The 18,780-nt window shown below is 45.1% G+C and overlaps 1 protein-coding gene across 3 annotated transcripts in view; it reads right to left on the bottom strand.

The window, feature by feature from the left end:
* The window catches only part of FILIP1 (filamin A interacting protein 1), a 139,140-nt gene that overhangs the window by 17,219 nt on the left and 103,141 nt on the right, over window positions 1-18,780 (bottom strand). For all 3 annotated transcript variants that reach the window (XM_046939691.1, XM_040697737.2, XM_040697738.2), the window contains one exon: window positions 95-2,900. In XM_046939691.1, the coding sequence (XP_046795647.1) occupies window positions 95-2,900 (2,806 nt within the window). The remainder of the gene's footprint in view (window positions 1-94; window positions 2,901-18,780) is intronic.

Below are 18,780 nucleotides of genomic sequence, written 5' to 3'. Positions count from 1 at the left end.
CCCACTCATTCTTTCCCTTTTGGTGTCTCAAACGCAAAGTATGCCCACCCTTCTCCTGACTATGAAGGTTACAAAATGGGACTGTGCTGCTTACCACTGACTGCGTTCCTCGTGTGGAGGACGTAGTAACAGGTGTTATAGTGATAGTACTTGTCACCTTGCTTGCTGCAGGCCGTGAGGACAGGTTGTTCCTGGGCGACCGTAGGACAGTACCAGTAACAACTTCTTTTTCAGCTGATATGTTCACTGGTCGGACTGTTATCACAGGACTGGCACCATCTGGTGCAGCACCGGGAGAGCGCTTAAACTGGGAACCCAAATGGATGTGGATCTTGTTGTCTTCTGTTGTAATAATATTGGCGTTGGTGTTGTATTTACGGATTGGAGATGGGACAGTTTGTTTTTCTGGTGTTACTTTGAAAACAGCCCTTCCCATGGTCATGTCTTGTGACTGCGGAGAAACAGAGATTTCTGCTGGTGCTGCAGATGTTGATACTGTCATAATCTGAATTGGTGATGCAGGTCTGTCAACGAAAGGTACTCTACCTCCCTCTGGAGACTTTTCTCTGGAGAATGTTGTTATAGTGACTGGAGACATGGAACGGTCTGGGCCCAATGGACTTTCACTGCCTTTTCCTTTTGAGGGCATAATATTTGGAGAGGGAATGATGGTTATTCGTGGCTTCTGATTTCCCAAAGTAGGAATGACAGTGGTACTTGAAAAAAATTCCTCTGAGGTTGGGCTGGTTATCTCCAAAGTAGCCGTGCTGTTCTCATGGTCTGGTGTCACTCGAATATGAAGAGGCTGACCCTGCTTTGGTGAAAGGACAACCTCCCCAGGATGTGCCGTGCTACTGTGGGTTCGGGCTCCTTTATCTGGAGTTGCCTGAGCGCCAGGTTCCCTCTTTCTCATCCACGGTATCCAAGATTTCCTCATCGCAAGCTCATTTGCTGCTGGGGGGTATCTCTCAAGCACCGAAGAACGCTCCATGGGTTTTTTCAGACCTACCTGCCGCAGATTGCTCATGATGTGGTTCTCCTCCTGGAAGGATTTCCGTATAAACACAGCTGGAGTTTCTTCTTCTGCTGCTTCACTGCTCACAGCATCTGTTTGCACACCTGTGGATGTCACAGGAACATCAACCATTCTTCGTCCATTTATGCTGGGCCTCAGAGCACGGCTGTAACGCTTGGAAAGTTCTAACTCTCTCGTTAGATTCAGAACTTCCTGCCCCATGCTCTTGTTTTTATTTTCTTCTTCTATAAACCTTTGCTGCAGAACTGAATAATCAACTTGGAGCTGAGAAAGCTGGTCTTCTTTGTTCATCAGCTCATGGATTTTTTCCTTAAGAGCTTGAACTTCTGCTTTCAAATCTCTGCTTTTAGCCTCTTCCAGACGAAACCTATGCCTCAACTCTGCCTCCTGGCTCACTGCTTCACCTTTTTCTATTGCTTTGTTTTTGGCAATCTGGAGCTTCATCTCCTCCAGCTGTTGAGAAAGTAAGTTAGCTTTATCCTGCTCAGTCCTAAATTTCTGCTCTAGCTGATCATATTCATCTTCTGTCTTCATCAAATCTCCTTCAACCACTTCCAGTTGTTTGAGACGTTTTTTCAATCTTTCAATTTCAATAGTAAGTTCCTTAATCTTATTGTCCTCCTGACAGCCATGCTCTGGTCCTTTTCTGGCTCGACCTCTAGTAATTTCTCTCTCCACTTCCTCCATACCATCAATTCTTTTCTTTAACAGGTCAAATCGACAGCTTAGTTCTGAGGATTTTTCTTCTTCACTTTTCAGTTTAACAATTAACTCATCCCTTTCTTTTGTCAAAACAGACACCTTTTCCTCCATTTCTGATTTCAGTTTCAAAAATTTCTTACTTTCTTCTATCAGTTTCTCTGTTACATCCATAACTTTCCCTTGTTCAACTTTAAAATTCTTGTTTAGACCCTCAACTCTTTTTTCCTCCTGTTTTATTTTTTCCATCATATTTTTCCGTTCATCAACCAACATTACAGTAAATGACTTCAGCTTCGTTAGGTCATCTTTTAAGCTTATTTCAGCTTTTTCCAACTTACTTTCTGATGCCTCAAGGTCTTTCACTCGAGTCTTCACCAGTTCCAATTCATTTATCAAATCCTTAGTTAAATTCTTTTCTTTCTCCAGGTTTAAGTGTAGCTGAGTGCATTCAGACTTACTTTTACTGAAAGCCTCTTCCAGCTTCTCTAGTTCTGACATTCTCTTCTGCAACTTTTCCACTTCAAGTTTCAACTCTTTGTTATGGTGCTCTTCCTCTTGCAGTTTATTTTTCAGCTCTTTACACTGGGATTCGGTTTTTGTGATCTCTTCATCTTTTCCCTCCATTTCAAGTACACGCTTGCGGAGGTTTTCAACTTCTGCCATTAAACTCGAGTTCCCACATTCCCCTTTTGCTATTTTATCTCTTAGTTCCTGAAGTTCCTCCTCAGCTTTTTGAAGACTTCTGTTTGTTTCCTCTAGCTCCTCTATTCTGCGAGTCAACCCAACCAACTTGAGCCTTAGCTGTCTATTATGTGACTCTTGATTAGCCAGTTTAGCAGTCATCTCCTCATGTTCTTGAGAAAATGATGATGTTTTGTGTTCAAGTTCGGTTTCTAGCCGCATCAGTTTCTGTCCATCTTCTTTTGCTTTTGCAGTAACAATTTTAAGCTTTTCTTCTTCTTCCTTTAGTTTTTGATTTAAATCTTGTATTTTCTGGCTTTGTTGATCAAGTTGTTCAATATGCATTTGTCTTTCATCCACCAGCATGAGTGCAAATGATTTGAGCTTGACTAGTTCTTCTCTTAGTTTATTGAGTCTCTTTGTGTGTTCTTTCTCCTTCCGAGCTTGATAGATCTTCTCCTGCTCAAGAAGTTTCTTCAACCTGAAACAAGTCAGAACAAATGCATTAAACTACCGTATATGTGTATTTGGTGCATTTCTCAATTTGGTGTAATTCTCTATTTTTAATTCACTTTCAGCAAGATTCTTTTTATACCCATTAATAACCTATGTCATCTTTCAGCAAGTAACAACCTACCACATTTACAGTCCCCAGCCAAAATATCTTAAATTACAAAATTAACTGAAAACTGTATCAAATCATCCTGAATTCAGACACTGAAATTTTATACACATCCAGATAGCAGAGACATCAGTTTTTAATTCCTTTACATTTATTTCTTATTTAGGATGATGTCAGTAAGGATATATCATATCCTATCAGGATAGGTATTATCTACTCAGCAATCCATTTATACTGACTTTTTTTTTTTTTGCATGATGGTTTCCTCATGAATGTCTTACATATATAAAAGTGTGTAAAATAAGATAAAAAAAAGGAAAACCAATTGCTGAATGCAACCATACAGAAATGTTTATAAATGCTAATTATAAATATACCTGCTGGACAGAAGATTATGTTAGCACATGACTGATAACCATCTGGGCATCACAGGGATAAGAAATTAGCAGTAAGAGAAAATTGCCAGCACAGTGATAATGGATGTTAAAAGGTCTGTTCTCCTTGTCGCATTGCCATTTACAGAAGCAGATGTTGTTGACTACGGGAGTCATCAAACCTTTGGCTACAGCTAACCTTACATTTATTTTCAAGAAACACAAAAGCACAAATCAGATCTATCCTCAGAAAGATAATACAGACCTACATTTTCCAGCATGGAAAATTGCATTATCCATTACCCGTGCAACATTTCAACAGGGAAATGAAGCACGCTTCCTATTTTATATCTATTCATATTGAGGATACACTGACATAAAAAATAAATAGTTACACGTAACAGAAGAATATATTCCTTACTAGTGCATTAGTGCAAAAGCAGCAGTATGATTTAAAAAATGAGACAGATATGTATGGTGAATTTACTGTGCAATGGCACATTTTTCAAACCACTGTCAACGCACCAACTTTGGTATAAGGAAGTGTAATGTAATGATTCAAATCCACTTGCTTTGCTCACCTATTCATGAAACAAATTTCTTTGTAACTGCAACACGCAGTGAAGTGGTAACAGCAGAGCAATTCATCACCACAGTTTCAGTCGTAGCAGCTGAAACCCCCAAGTTTCAGTAAAGACCTACTTTATCAGGAGTGCTGTCTGAACTCCTGCACTAAGTGGTAGTGGGTGATGCATGGGTACATATTCCCCTCTGCTGCCCCAGGAATGAAGTGCTACAGATTGCTCTGGGGCACAATATGGTGCACCAGGGATGTCTCCTGAGCCCTCACCTGAACTCTAAGCTCATAAAACCAGCCAGCTATTAATGTTTCACTCCTCATCTCTCAGGGACCAGAGGGAACAGGAACTGGAATGAAAAGCTATGAGAAAAGAGAAGGAAGCCAGAAAGCAGAACAGGATACAGTAGGTAGGGAAGGAGAGGGCTGAAGAATGCATTTGAAAACAAATCACATAGGATGTGGGAGTAAGAGAATAGTAGGAACCAGCAGGAGAGTGAAAAACAAACAAACCTTGCAGCCAACCTTACTTGGTCACAAAAAATTCTCTTTAGTTTCGGCAGCTCTTTGGAAAGGACTGAAAAGACGTGCTGGTCTATGTATGCCTCATTATGGGTCACGTTGGAGTATCAAAAGCTAAAAAAACCTGCTGCTATTCACAAAGCACTCACTTTTCACACTCAAGGACAAACTTTATTAGCATGCAATATATTCCCTAGCTACTTTATCACACTGCTTTATGCAAAAGTCTCTGCCAAGAACTCTCCCTATCTCCCCCAGGCTACATTTTTAAAGTAGGACACATCCTCTCACAAAATACTTTTTGTCACGACACAACAGTGGGAGCTAGCCTGGTGGGGCTCTGAGCAACCCATCTCCCAGTCATTAACTTATATATGAGAATACGAGATCTCATAAAAAGAGAAAATTTGAAGGTGGCCCCTATCAATTAAAAAACAAAACAAAACAAAAAACCAAAAAAACAACAGAAGACAGCTTTGTTTTCTTTTTAAAGATTTTTCCATATGAAAGCCTATCTGCAGATGCTCAGATCATTGCCTATGATTCTGAACCGCTAGGCTGTTCATAGAGGATGTGTGTGATTTTACCTAGCAGTACAGGCAGCCAGGATGCTACCATGCAGAGTGCAGAGCAATTCACTGCCCCACAGTTACCTGAGAGCCTATAGGGCTGAGAAAGCCCCTCCCTGAAAAACAAAAGAAATACCTATTTGTTAATCTGAGACAAAGAAATGCCAGGGATGAGGCTGAGCAACACAAGAAGAAAACACAACAGCACTGTCACCACGCTGTGCCTATCAGGAGGTTCAGAAGTACGGAATAACTGGATCTGCAGCGCTGGGAAAGGCAAAAATAAACTATCATAGCTGTGACAATACAACCTGGTGATGTAGCTTACACGTGCATGTTGAACAGGGTAGGAAGCACCACGGAGTATTTTATCTGCCTCAGCTTTGAGAGGGTGGAACCAGACTGCCCAGGGTCTAACAAGTGAGTTTTCACAGAAGCCTGATGCTTGGTGACACCTCTCTTTTCCACATGCAGGAAAACTGATTCTTTAAAGGATGGGTGGAGCACATCCAGATCTGCACAGGTGCCAAATGAATCAACAGAATCTGTGCATTTTCAGTGTTATTTCTAACCACTAAAATAATCCTGAGTTTAAGCTCGCTCCTGCTTTTCTATCTCCTGTCTAACTCTTATACCTCAGCAGCTAAACCGGAATTTCAGCAGGACTGCAAAGTGGTATCACCTCATCCTGACCCCCACCAACGGTTTGTTATCGGGCTTCTCATCTCACTGCTGCTGCTGTTTGCTAAGTGACGCCGGCCTGCATGGGCTCTGCTAAAGGCTGGGAGCACTGCAGAGACTCACACATCCTTAATGTGTCATCTAGAGCATTAACTGCATTCCAGGTTGTCAGGAGGTTGAAAGCACCTGCATTTATGCTCAAAACAAGCAAAAAGGAAAAGAGGGGAAAAAAACAAACCAACTCACAACACTTTAATAATGAAATGTGAGCTAGTGACAACAATGACAAGACAATAGCTTGGCACTCTGAGCCCAGTCCCTGCATTTGCTGTCTTGGTTCGCTTATCTTTTTTTAGAGATGAAGAGAACTATTTGGATACAGTTATATAACCCGCAGCCATCAGTAAGAGTCTCATGGGCTGAGCATCCAGCCCACAGTGGGGATGAAGGCAGGCCTGCTCAGTGCCTTGTGACGGTGGATCCTAACAGCTGCCTGTCAGTGGAAAGCACTGATGATATCAGCACAGCACCTTCCTTTCCCCACAAGTTTCTCAACTCTTTACAAGGGTAGATAACGGCAGGACAAGGGGAAATGGTTTTGAGTTGAAGGAGGGAATATTTAGGTTGGATATCGGGGGAAGTTCTTTACTGTGGGAGTGGTGAGGCGCTGGAACAGGCTGCCCAGAGAGGTTGTGGATGCCCCATCCTTGGAGCTGTTCAAGGACAGGTTGGATGGGGCCCTGGGCAGTCTGGTCTAGTATTAAATATGAGGGTTAGTGGCCCTGCATGTGGCGGGGGGGTTGGAGCTTCATGATCCTTGAGGTCCCTTCCAACCTGGGCCATTCTGTGATTCTGTGATTCCCTACATATTATATCAAAACATACACTTCAAGTCATGTGTTGAAAAAAGGCCTTCTGCTGCCATGAGGGTCCAGGTGCTCCTCCCTCTCCTTCTTTTCTTTTGCTGTCAGCAGAAGGAAAGCTGGTGGGTGCGATGCAGTGGGGTTAAGGGCATGGAGACATCTGTAGATCAGTCCCAGCTTGCAGAACAGGAAGACACAGTAGTAAAGGGAGAGCAGCTAAAGACTTGACTTTAACCTTCTTCACGAGCAGTGTGCTGGAAACTGCCAGCAAGGGTGAAGGGGTGAGGGGAAAGGTACCAGCCCTCCCCGTCCCTTTTCCTGAGGGCTTGAGGCTGAAGGGCCTTTCTACTTCCCCTTCCCTCCTAGAAGCTTCAAATGGGATGGGATGCCAACAGGTGCTGAACACTCCAGAGAATTGGCCGTGCTACTTTTGTCAAGGTTATGTGCCTAAGTTCTATCCTACCAGTCCTGAATGACTTGCTCAGGCTGGGGCTGATCACTCTGTCAGGTCTAGAAGGCATTTTTTCCATAAAGAAAACCTGGCCAAAACCATACAGTTTCCCCGCTCAGCTACATGCTTGCTGCCAGCAAGTCTGGCTATTGTGTCAGTGTGTTTGTAAGAGAGAGTACTGGATTACAGCACAGACTTGGTTTGTAAGACCAGCACATTGGGTGTGCTGGGGAGATGCCCAACACCTCTTCTATGGTTACAGACTTAATTTAACCACGTGTTGTTTTTCCTTCTTTATTTCAGCGTATGTTAAGTTCGTTCACTGAGACACATAGGAGGAACCCCACAGTATCATCCTCACAGCATCTGTCCTCAGAGAAGAATGAGACTTCACCATGAACTACAGCTTACAGATTGGGAATGATTCTTTGGTGGCTCATAAAGGCAATAGCTTCATACTAGAAGAGCTTTTGTGGGTGTTACTGAATTTTAGATGGGACTTAGTTTATCTGTAAACAGTAACAGAAGTAGCAGCAGCAAGACCTGAACCAAAATCAAGCATTAGGTGTTGCCCACATTTGCAAAAGAAATTACAAACAGTGATCAGTAAGCACTGTCTTGCTTCCTAATAAACTTCATGAAAACATCTGAAATACAACAAACATAGAAAACTGGGAAGTGCTGCCTAGTACTGCTGGCTGGTGAGAGCCCTTCTCCAAGGTGGCACACAGTGTTTTAAAAAAAATATTAAAAAGTTTCAAATTATCCAGAGTGAGATGCTCTGTGATTTCCAACAGATGTGCATGACCTGGCACAGGAGCATTTAGATCCCACTGTGCAAGAAGGCTGAGGTGAGCTTCCAAGAGATCGCCAGGTGTTTAGCGAAGAACCCACGAGAGATGTAGAGTGATTCAGACTGGTGTGAAGAGCTGTTCTCCTACCATAGAGACAGGGACAGCAGAGTGGGAAGAGGGTGGAAAGCAGGTGATGTCTCCGGGGCACCTTTTAACTGAACTCATACATAGCCCCAAGGTCCACGGAAGTCCAGCACAAATCCACCTCAGAGATACTACTCCCATAGCACTCTCTTGTACCATTACAACACACATTTCTTCTGATGGGATGCAATAACTTCCACCCTGCTTTGTGGGCTGTTGAGACGGTAACAGAAGCAGCCTGATGAGGATAGGATGAGCTGGCTGGCAGCTGTTGGGGGTGACTACCCATCACCTGAGCCAGTCTGCAGTCACTCACATGGCTGTCACACAGAAGCCCTGGGAGGCCTTCCCTCATACCTACCTTATGCCCACCCCAGACCCACCCCACAGCCACTTCACACCCAACTTCATGCCCTTCTCATATCCATCTCATGCCCACTTCATACCCAGTGGCAGAGAGAAGATGGATGACATCAGGTCCTAGGGCAGGGAAAGTCAGGAACTACATTTGTTTTGCTTTCTCCTTCCTATCCACCAAAACTTATCATAGAATCATGGAATCACCCAGGTTGGAAAAGACCTTAAAGGTCATCACGCCCAACCGTGACCTAGCCATACTACCCTAACTAACAACCCTCCGCTAAATCATGTCCCTGAGCACCACATCCAAACGGTTTTTAAACACATCCAGGGATGGTGACTCAACCACCTCCCGGGGGAGCCTATTCCAGTGCTTGACAACCCTTTCTGTAAAGAAGTGTTTCCTAATTTCCAACCTAAACTTACCCTGGTGCAACTTGAGGCCATTTCCCCTCATCCTGCCACCTGTCACCAGTGAGAAGAGACCAACCCCACTCTTGCTGTAAGCACCTTTCAGATACTGGAAGAGAGCAATAAGGTCTCCCCTCAGCCTCCTTTTCCCCAGGCTAAACAGCCCCAGTTCCCTCAGCCTCTCCTCGTAGGGCATATTGTCCAAGCCCTTCACAAGCCTTGTTGCCCTTCTTTGGACCTGCTCCAGCACCTCCATGTCCTTTCTGTACTGAGGTGCCCAAAACTGAACACAGTACTCGAGGTGAGGCCTCACCAATGCCGAGTACAGGGGCAGCATGACTTCCCCTAGTCCTGCTCACCACACCATTCCTGATACAAGCCAGGATGCCATTGGCCTTCTTGGCCACCTGGGCACACTGCTGGCTCATATTCAGCCAACTGCCCATCAGTACACCAAGGTTCCTTTCCATCAGGCAGCTTTCCAGCCTCTCCTCCCCAAGCCTGTAGGGTTGCCTGGGGTTGCTGTGACCAAAATGCAGGACTCGACACTTGCCCCTATTAAAGCTCATACAGTTTGCCTTGGCTCATTGATCGATTGCCTTGTAGCCATCCAGCAAGGAGACGTGTGCTTGAATTGCTATGGAACTTCTCAAGCTGTTTGTCAATTTATCTGACATCAGAATCTATCAGCGTTGAACACAAATAAAACTTGTAAAAAGAACAGTTATTATTCCTGGTGGACCTAAGGAGAAGTGTTTGTGGCGATCCTCTATGCAAAATTAAAGCGCAAAAAAAAAAAGCATGCACTCTTCACTGCTGAATTAACTTCTGGGAAGTGACTGTATCAAAGCGTACCAAAAGCAAATCAGCACTCTTGCTGCTTCAGACCTACATGACAGTTCCCAAATGACACCAGGGAAAACATTTACTCGATCTAAGAGGACACACAGCTTGTCTTACGTAGTAATTTCTTCTCCTCTTTGCCAGTTTCTAGTGCTGGCTTTGTACAAACGGAAATCTTTGCACCTCCCCGACCTCCCCAGCCCGCTCTAAATCAAGCCATCCACACTGACGCTCGCATTGCCCAACCTGAGGCTCACGGAGCCCGAAAGCTCCCCCGGCCCGGTGCACCTGCGGGCTCCATCCCCACCTCGGTACGGGCCCTGCAGCTCCCCCGGCCCGGCCCGGCCCCCGCTCCCCGCTGCTGCCCGCATCCCTCAGGCGGGCGGAGCGCGCAGGTACGAGAGAGCCCGGCACCGCTCCCGGTAAACACAGCGAAACAACAGCAAAGATAGCAAAAGTAATGGAAAGGAAAAGTACGAAAGGAAAAATAATAAAAATGAAAAATAACAAAAAAAAACACGAAAATAAATCATAAAAATAATGTAAAAAAAATAGTAAAAATTAAAGATAAAAAAAGACAACAAATCGCAATGATCTTACCTTATAATTAGACTTTTTTTTTTTTTTTTTTTTTTTTTTTAAAGCTACCAAAATAAATCACCTGCAGCCACCGGGCAGCCCCCGACGGCGGGACGGAGCCGTGCCTCAGGTCGCCCCGCGTCCCCGCCGCGTCCCCGCCGTGCCGCTCGCGGAGGGCCGCGGCGCCGGCCGGGGCAGAGAAGGGGTGGAGCGGGGAGGCGGCGGCCGTGCCGCGGGGCCGGGGCGGCGGCCGCGGGGCGACGGCGGGAGCAGGGGGGCTGCGAGGGGAGGGGGCCGCCCTGCCCGCCCCCCATGGTGGGCTCCGGGCGGGCGGCGGGCGGCACGGCGGCGGGCGCGTGGAGGAGCCCCCCTCGGGCCGGGGCTGAGCTCGGGGCTGCCCGTAGCAACGCGGGCCGCGCTCCAGGCCCCCCTGCCAGCAGCCTGTGCCGGAGGAGTTCGCAGCCCCGCCAGGCGGGCAGGTCGTAGGCGAGCGATGAAAAAGCGCTCATCTGATGAGGGTGCTACTTGCCCTGAGCTGAGCTACTACGCACAGGAGAGGTTCCCCGATTCGGTCCCCGCGTTCCATTGGTACGGGGCTGCAGGGCAGGTGATGGAGGCACGGAGAGGTGAAGAAACCCTCCGGGGATTTGATACACGTGCTTATTTGGTTTGGGAGATTCGTGCGTAGCAGCAAGGCTAACTGAGATTGTGTATGAGGTCTGAAAGCACCGTTCCGCCAGATCCTTCTGATAAAATGTCTTCAGTCGGCCTTTTTGTTCCCAAAGTGACACAAAGGGATTTGGGGATTCCCTCAGGTTTCCTGACAGCTCCCTCCATTGGCCATGGTCACCTTTCCAGCCCCAGCAGGAGAACTGGAAACCACTCTGCTCTTCCCCTTCTCACTCCCCTTCTCTTTCCCTCTTATTCTTTGCTCTTCCCCTTCTCGCTGCCCAACCCCTACTCTTGGGAAGCCTCTGCTACCCCAAACTACTGAAAGCATATCGCATCAAATACAATCATCCACAAAAATGGGCCAGCGTGCATTTACATTTTGGGGAAACTATTCAATTCCTTTCACTACTTTTCCTTAGGACCCTTGCCCCTCTCAGTATGCTGGCTGAGCGGCGCTCATTTGCAAAGCAGGTGCTTGACAATTGATTCCATGCTCACAGTTCGGGGCCTTATTTTCCGCATGCCCATCAGACTGCTGAGCACAGTTGCAGGTTTCTGAGTAGGAAACAGAAACTCTGCGGGGTGGGGGCTGGTGGGGACACCGGCTGCGGGGTGCTTAGGACATGACAGTTGGATCCCAGCCCCGTCTGCCTTTGAGCCCTGGCACATCCAAGCCCCGACTCCAACAAGCTGTCCAAAATGGGAGTTATGCTCAGCATAAAAACGTCATAACCCATGTAAATCAGCTTCACGTGACTTTATGAGTGCCGTGGAGGAAATGTGTCACATGAGCTCAACAGGGGTCAAGTCACATTTTCCAGGGAAACACGCATCAGCCTGAATCACGCTCTCCCTTTCCGTTCTCCCCTAATTTCATGAACTAAGCACCTTCTAGAATGAAGCAACCTTCTAGAATCTCTGCTACAGAGAAATCGACGCCTCCTGTATGCAAAGCTGATGCATCCCAAAATATTTGTCGCTTTAGTCTCAGAGTAAAGGTTTCTGCACAAAACCCACATTTGATTACACAATTAGAAATTATCACAGCCCACATGCCTCAAGCAGACAAACGTTCTGCTTAATCTACTTACCCTGTCCTTACGTGTTTGCCTTTGCAGACCTACTAACTGTTCTGGTAGAGCTACGCATTCTTTAGTAAGGGAAAACTATGCATACACAATGGAAAACACTAAAATAAATATTCACTATTGAAATAGAACAGTGTGGCATGTAGAGGGATCACAGTTTTTAGACCCTTTAGACCACTTGCATAGAATTCTGCGGCACGAGTTTCAAAACAACTGACAGCAGTAGCAGGAGGGCAGCCTCAAGGCAACCTGCTCCCAGAAGCACACAGCGCTCTGCAAGCAGGTTTCAGAGCTAGCTACCTGCTGGCAGAGGGTTTGCTCCGCTGCTGCTGCTCCTGGCTCAGACCCAGATCTGGCTGGCTGCAGCCTCTGCACTCCCTGCACAGCCTGTCCCAGTCCTGCAGCGCCCATTGCTCAGTCCTGGCCTCCTCCTTACCACATTACTCCATTTCCAGCCCTCACCTCTCCCAAATCCATTGCCTTCTTAGATGTCCCTTCCTGTCGGCCCTAGCTCTTCTTTCTTCCATTCCAGGGATGTGAAGAGGATCCTTACTTGATATTTGTATTAGGAAAGGAGCTGTGTGTCTATAGGAGCCAGTTTTGCATATATATGACTTAAAGAAGGGAAAGCCACTGCAGGTTCAGACCCATCTTATCAAATCTGAACACTCAGAGCAGCCACAAGACTCCTGTCTGTACCACACGCCTCAAGGTTTTACTTCTACCTGTCACCAATTTGGCAGCAAAAAATCAGCAGCCAGAACAATAGTATGCCATGAGAAGACCAGAGGGTGATTGAGGGCACCAATGTCCCTGCCTAGTAAGGGACACATTAAAGGCAATACCCAGAGGATGGCTCAAAGCCTGTCCCAGTCTAAGCCACCATCCTGGTGCAAGCAGAGTCACAAGGACACCAACGACCTCCTCTGTAGGGTGCCAAATCATAAAACCACAGACTGATTGAGGTCAGAAAGGACCCTGAAGACATCTAATCCAGGCGTGGTCTGAGAGCAGGCCTCATTGGAGAGGCTGGCACGAAGCCTGCTCCACTTGAGTCTTAAAGACCTCTGTGGATGGAGACATCAAAGACTCTCTGGGCAATATGTTTACGGCCTGACCAGCTTCATACTGAAAGAGATCTTGATTAGGTCAGATCACAGAGACAAGGCAACATATACCATACATGTCGCCTCAAGGTAGTCACCAGTGGCACCTGTCACCACCAGCAATCCTGAGAGGGCACTAAGGACTGACCACCAGCTCTTCCAGCTTATTCTGTAACTCAGAAATAAAAGCACATGAAATGTGACGCAGAAGTTGTCTGGATGTGAGCCGACAGTGCAAGACTTGTTAGAGAAAGCAGAGCACGGTAGTGGCATACCTACAGTCTGCACTAGCTATGTTTGGACCACCACCAGGCCAGCCCCTCCAGGTACCCAAGACAACAGCAGCACCTGAGGTACAGAAGACATCTTGTAGGATGTCACAGCAAATGTCAGCTAGACCTTCAACCTCCACAGCTTTTCTTTCACTGGGACAACATTGTCCAAGAACCGCGCTCCTGAATAAAGCAGTGCTTGCAGCACTGTGGGACCAGATAAGAAAACCACAACAAATAAAAGCAGGAGAGTGAATAGATAGGAATTCCAAATTCCTGCTCGCCTCTGAAAGTCAGAAATTGCACAGTGCATCTGGCAGTCTCTGCTATAGAGGAGAGTAACTGGGAAGCAAAAGATGGAATCGGTTTAACTGTTTAATGGTGTGCTAATAGACTGCACATTTCTTTGACATGTTGCTCTCTTTAAAATGCACTGAACTGGGCACAGCAATGGATTTTTCTTGTAGATTGTAGAGGCTTGTAACCAATGACAGCCTTACGATAAAATTTTCTGTAAGCAGGGCTCTGTGATCTTTCCAGGGACTCCCCTACTCTCTGTTGGCCCTTTATCTTCAGTGTAACAACATATGTAACATTTATGAGGAAGGCAGCCCTTGCAACTCTCTCCAAGTTTTTTAATGTTGCAAAAAGCCCAAATATTTCTGTTTGTGCAAAACAAAACACCGGGTTTGTGCTTATATAGATAGAAAAGTACCCTGTGCGGCTCGCCAGACTGAATTTGTTGTTCATAAAACCCCAAACTGAAAATTTTCCATCATTGCTTTTCATTTTTTCATTTTGGTAAGTCAAACTCGTTTGCATAAGCCAAACCTGTCCTCCACTTTCTATTTATCCAGTTGCCTGCTCTGAGCTTAAGAGATCTGTGTTCAGTGCCATTTTGATAGAACGTGAAAACTTCCAATAGTGAGGGAAGGCAGAGCTGATGTTAATTTGCTGCTAAGGATGATACCTTGGGCCTTCTGAACGCAAATAAATAATGAAGACAGAGGTAATAAATTTTTGAAACATGACTTTGTAGGAAAAGCCTGAGAAAAAAGATTTCAAGTTGGGCTCTGTGCTGTTATATCTCAAGCAGTATATTTTATACGGCTTACGTCATGCACACTAAAAACTTAATTTGGTGAGCTACACTGACAACTGGCTTTGTTCACCTTTGTTCTTATTTAAAACAGGTTGTTCCACGCAGCTGTTAAAAAGCCATGCACACACACACATGCACACACATTCACACACGGGCTTTTTTATTACTCCCCAGATCTTTCTAAATATGTAATGCTGCTTAGATTTAAAATTCTTCTTCTCTTTGCAGCACGAGAATTGCCCTACACCAGGATTTGCTGCCTTTTATGGAAGTGTGATCCAAAAGTTTAACAAAAGCAATTCTGGCTCTGTTTCTTCTTTTCCACATTTTTTGTATTCTGCTTTTCTACTGTCATCATATTTGTGTGTATCATCTTGGTATCTGGGAAAGATCAGCATCTCCAGTATTGCATATGCGACTCAGATATTTTACTAAATAAATAGAGCAAAAATAACTACTTTAACTACTTTATGATCATTTGGTGCAGAACAGTTCTGGGAAGACCTGGTGCCTATGCTATACTGTGCCAAACAACATGATTGATATGATGACTTCTGTTTTATTTTTGCTACACCTGTAGATATCATCTTTTCCTTGCAGTTTTGTGTCTCCTCCATCTTTACCTCTTCACCATCTTTCTTCCCTCTGCTGTCTACCCATCAATCCCTACCCCACTCTACCTTCCCCAACACCTGGTAGTGGTATCTGGAGTCACTGTGACAGGGGCTCAGGCATGGGAGGAGTGTTTACAAGTAAACGAGTGGAGAGGCTTAAAAATCTACGTTTAGGAAGCATCATCCTCCATGAAGTTGCATGCACTGTGCTAGCCGGGCTTGGTCTCAGGCTGCACTGTACAGCAGCCAGGCATCCTGAGAACAAGAGTTTGCTCAAGTGCAGTCAGTAGAAAGGGTCTCTCCTTCAGAGCAGGGTCTCAGATTTTCTTAGAAATGCAGGCTCTGCTTGCAATATTTTGTATTACATTTTGCCACCTTAATCACAGTTTGACATAAGGATAAAGCAACGTGCACCTATAATAACAGATAAATAATCTCATAAAGATTCCTTTCTGATTTTTAAACATGAGCTTCTGTGAGCTCCATAATCACTGATTTATCAAATAATGAGTCCTCAGTAGAAATTTCAGATGCTGTGCAAGAGTAGTTGGCTGCTGCTCTTATGACTTAAACTGAGACTGATAGATTTTAACATCAGCACTGAGTAATCCCAGCTGTCACCACATCTTAATATGCCATGTCCCAACTGTCAGTCTGAAGAGCTATGAAGGTATTTCTGCTACCATTCATGTCAGGACCCTCAGCTTTTGCCCTGAACACAAAGGAGCACACACCTGCCCCCCATATCTGTTTCACAACCACAGCTTTATTCATGCTTTTTGCCCCTGTGTTCTGGAATTGCATCATAAATGGGGAGGTGGGGGGGAAGTAAAACACAACATTCCTTCATCTATACAAAACTTCTCTAGTGCCACATAGCTAAATCATACAGCTCATGCATTTGTTAGGTTTGCTGCTTGCATTGTATCTACTGGGAGGCAATTATAGCAGAGAAGGAAAGATGAAAAACCCTACGTATAAATCTGATTTAGGAACAAGTCTATATTTTGGTCACCCAAATTTGCTGTTTCACATCCTTGGAAGTTCTGTCATCTTACCTGAGCTCTACATCTCCATTAGAGGTTATCTGGGATGCCTGAAAACACATAGTTTTTACCCAGACAATGGTGTGGGGAGGCTCATTTTGAGAACCAAGGAGACGTGGGCTGACCACAGCATTTCTTTATGGATGGGAGCCATATGTGCTTCCACTGCAAGGAAGAGTTGCAAGGGGATGCCTCTAGAACCAGCACCTGCTAGCTGCATTAATGGCCCAGGAAGTGGCACACCTGGTTTTATTCTTTTCTACATTGCTTTCCTTGCTGCTTTAAAGTGTTACTGGATCAGGCAAGCAGACTGGTAAGCCTGTGAGTCTGGATGCACAGAACCCATGGGCCTCCCATCACTCTAGACCCATTGGCTGTGTGTTCACAGTGACGTCAGAACTCTATGTTCATGATGGCACAGCAGTCCAGTGACGAACAGGGGCAAGATGTTTTCCCTCAACTTCTCCACAGCCCACATGCCCTCCCCAGGCCCTGTTTCACACCTCAGGGCAGCTGAATGATACCTGGCAGGGAAGGGAAGGTGGCACTGCAAGGTAGGAGGCCAATCTCATGCAATAAGCCTGGATCAGAAGCTGCTGCTCCTCAGAGAATCACAGAATTGCAGGGGTCGGAAGGGACCTCAAGAGATCATCAAGTCCAACCCCCCTGCTAAAGCAGGTACCCTACAGTAGGTTGCACAGGCAGGCATCCAGATGGGTCTTGAATATCTCCAGAGAAGGAGACTCCACAATCTTTCTGGGCAACCTGTTCCAGGGCTCTGTCACCCTTACCACAAAGAAGTTCTTCCACATGTTAGTACAGAACTTTCTGTGTTCAAGTTTTAGGCCATTACTCCTTGTCCTTTCACTACACACCCCAGAGAAAAGCCTGGCCTTACCCACTTGCCTCCCACCTCCCTTCAGATATTTATAAATATTTACCAGATCCCCCCTCAGTCTTCTTTTCCCCAGGCTGAACAGACCCAGGTTATTCAGCCTTTCCTCATACAGAAGATGCTCCAGGCCCTTTATCGTCCTGCCTCTACTTGCCTTACAACTTCTTGTCATAAATGCTTATTATCATAAACAAATGGAGATAGGAGTTGTATAAAAACATAGTGGAAATAAGTATTGCTGATGATTTATTTTGTTGGAGAGCAAACTCTTATTCAGAAGCCATAATTCCGCTGAAGAAATTGCAGTATGTTATATATTCACATATATATAATATTAATATTTCTAAATGTATACTTTTGTGGGTATATGCAGACACACACAACATTTTTAGAGCTCTTATTCAGAGTCTCATTTAACCCACTGATCAGAAAAGCTCTACTGACTTCAAAGGAATTGCAACACTCCCAGCTTTGTGCTCACGGAGTCCAGACACAGGTTGGTGCTTTTATGGATTAGTTATTTCCTAAGAGCCAGAGAAGCTGGATGGAGAGAGCTCAGTGTGCTAATGATGGGCACAACACAATAATGCCTGCCAGCAACAGCAAGTTGTGTCATCAGGACTTGGGCTGTCAGGTGCGGACATGAGCCAGTCACACCAGGACATGGGCGTCTCTATTGAAGGATTAACACAAAGCATGAGCTCTGCAACAACTGCAAGCAGTAGCACTTTATTCCCCCCTCCACCAGTATGGACAGTATTCTGACCCTACTGGTTTTGGAAGCCGGGGTTGTAACCCATCCAATCATTTGCAAAATGAAAAAATGTTGAAAGCTATGCATCATTCTAAAATGAATTAAGTCATCCAGGAAAAGCCTGATATTGAAATGATGAAAAAGAATACTTCTATCCATTTCTAATTCCTCTGAAAATAAACATTCTAAATGGAACTGTAAAGGAACTTTCATCTGTGATATATATACTTGTCATCAAGGGACAGTTTTTCACCTATGACATAATTGCTATCATCAGAGAAGCACTGCTGTCACTCTGCCATAGTTAATCTTCATTTTCTGCTAATTTCTTTCTCTTTTCTCATTAAGGCATTACATATGTAGCTATGTTACTATCAATCATTCCCTAGCATAAGCAACTGGATAATAGAAGTGTGTGAATAATTGATTTTTCAATTCCATAGCTAAACCAAAAATTCAACAAGTAATTATCAAAGAAAAAGAAGGGGAAAAAAGCTTTATTTTTTCTCTCTAATTCAAGTGAAAAAAATGTTTCATGTGGAGTTCATTGAATGAGACTTTTCCTTCCATCTTTGTCATTTTAAGAAAAGCAGCAGACGGAGAAAATTGGTACCACTTACCAAACCAACAAGTGAGATATCTTCCCTTTCCAGGAAATGCAGATTCCTGGCTCTGTGACTTCCTGTATCTGGGGAATGTGAATGCCCAGGCACTGACCTGCAAGGATATTCTCACCCCTTGTGTGGAAAGAACTCGAAAGTATGTGATTTGTAAAAGGAGAACACTGTTACCTGGGAAGAGTTGGAACATGTCTCCTTAGGAGACGAGGGGAGGCAGTGTGTCTCGGATGGCATACTCCAAGAGGTTTCAAACCCAGATTCCATCAGGGTTTGGATCCCCCAGTCCAAGTGAGCTGCACGATCACAGCATCATTTGATATACTCTTTGAATAGCCCCCAGATTTCCTTTGGCACTGTTTGTAACAATCTTCTTATAACTAAAAGAGCCTTTGTAAAATAATT

This window comes from Gallus gallus, chromosome 3 (genome assembly GCF_016699485.2).
Source record: "Gallus gallus isolate bGalGal1 chromosome 3, bGalGal1.mat.broiler.GRCg7b, whole genome shotgun sequence".
In the NCBI taxonomy this organism is placed as follows: domain Eukaryota; kingdom Metazoa; phylum Chordata; class Aves; order Galliformes; family Phasianidae; genus Gallus; species Gallus gallus.
This window is presented reverse-complemented; position numbering and strand designations above follow the sequence as displayed.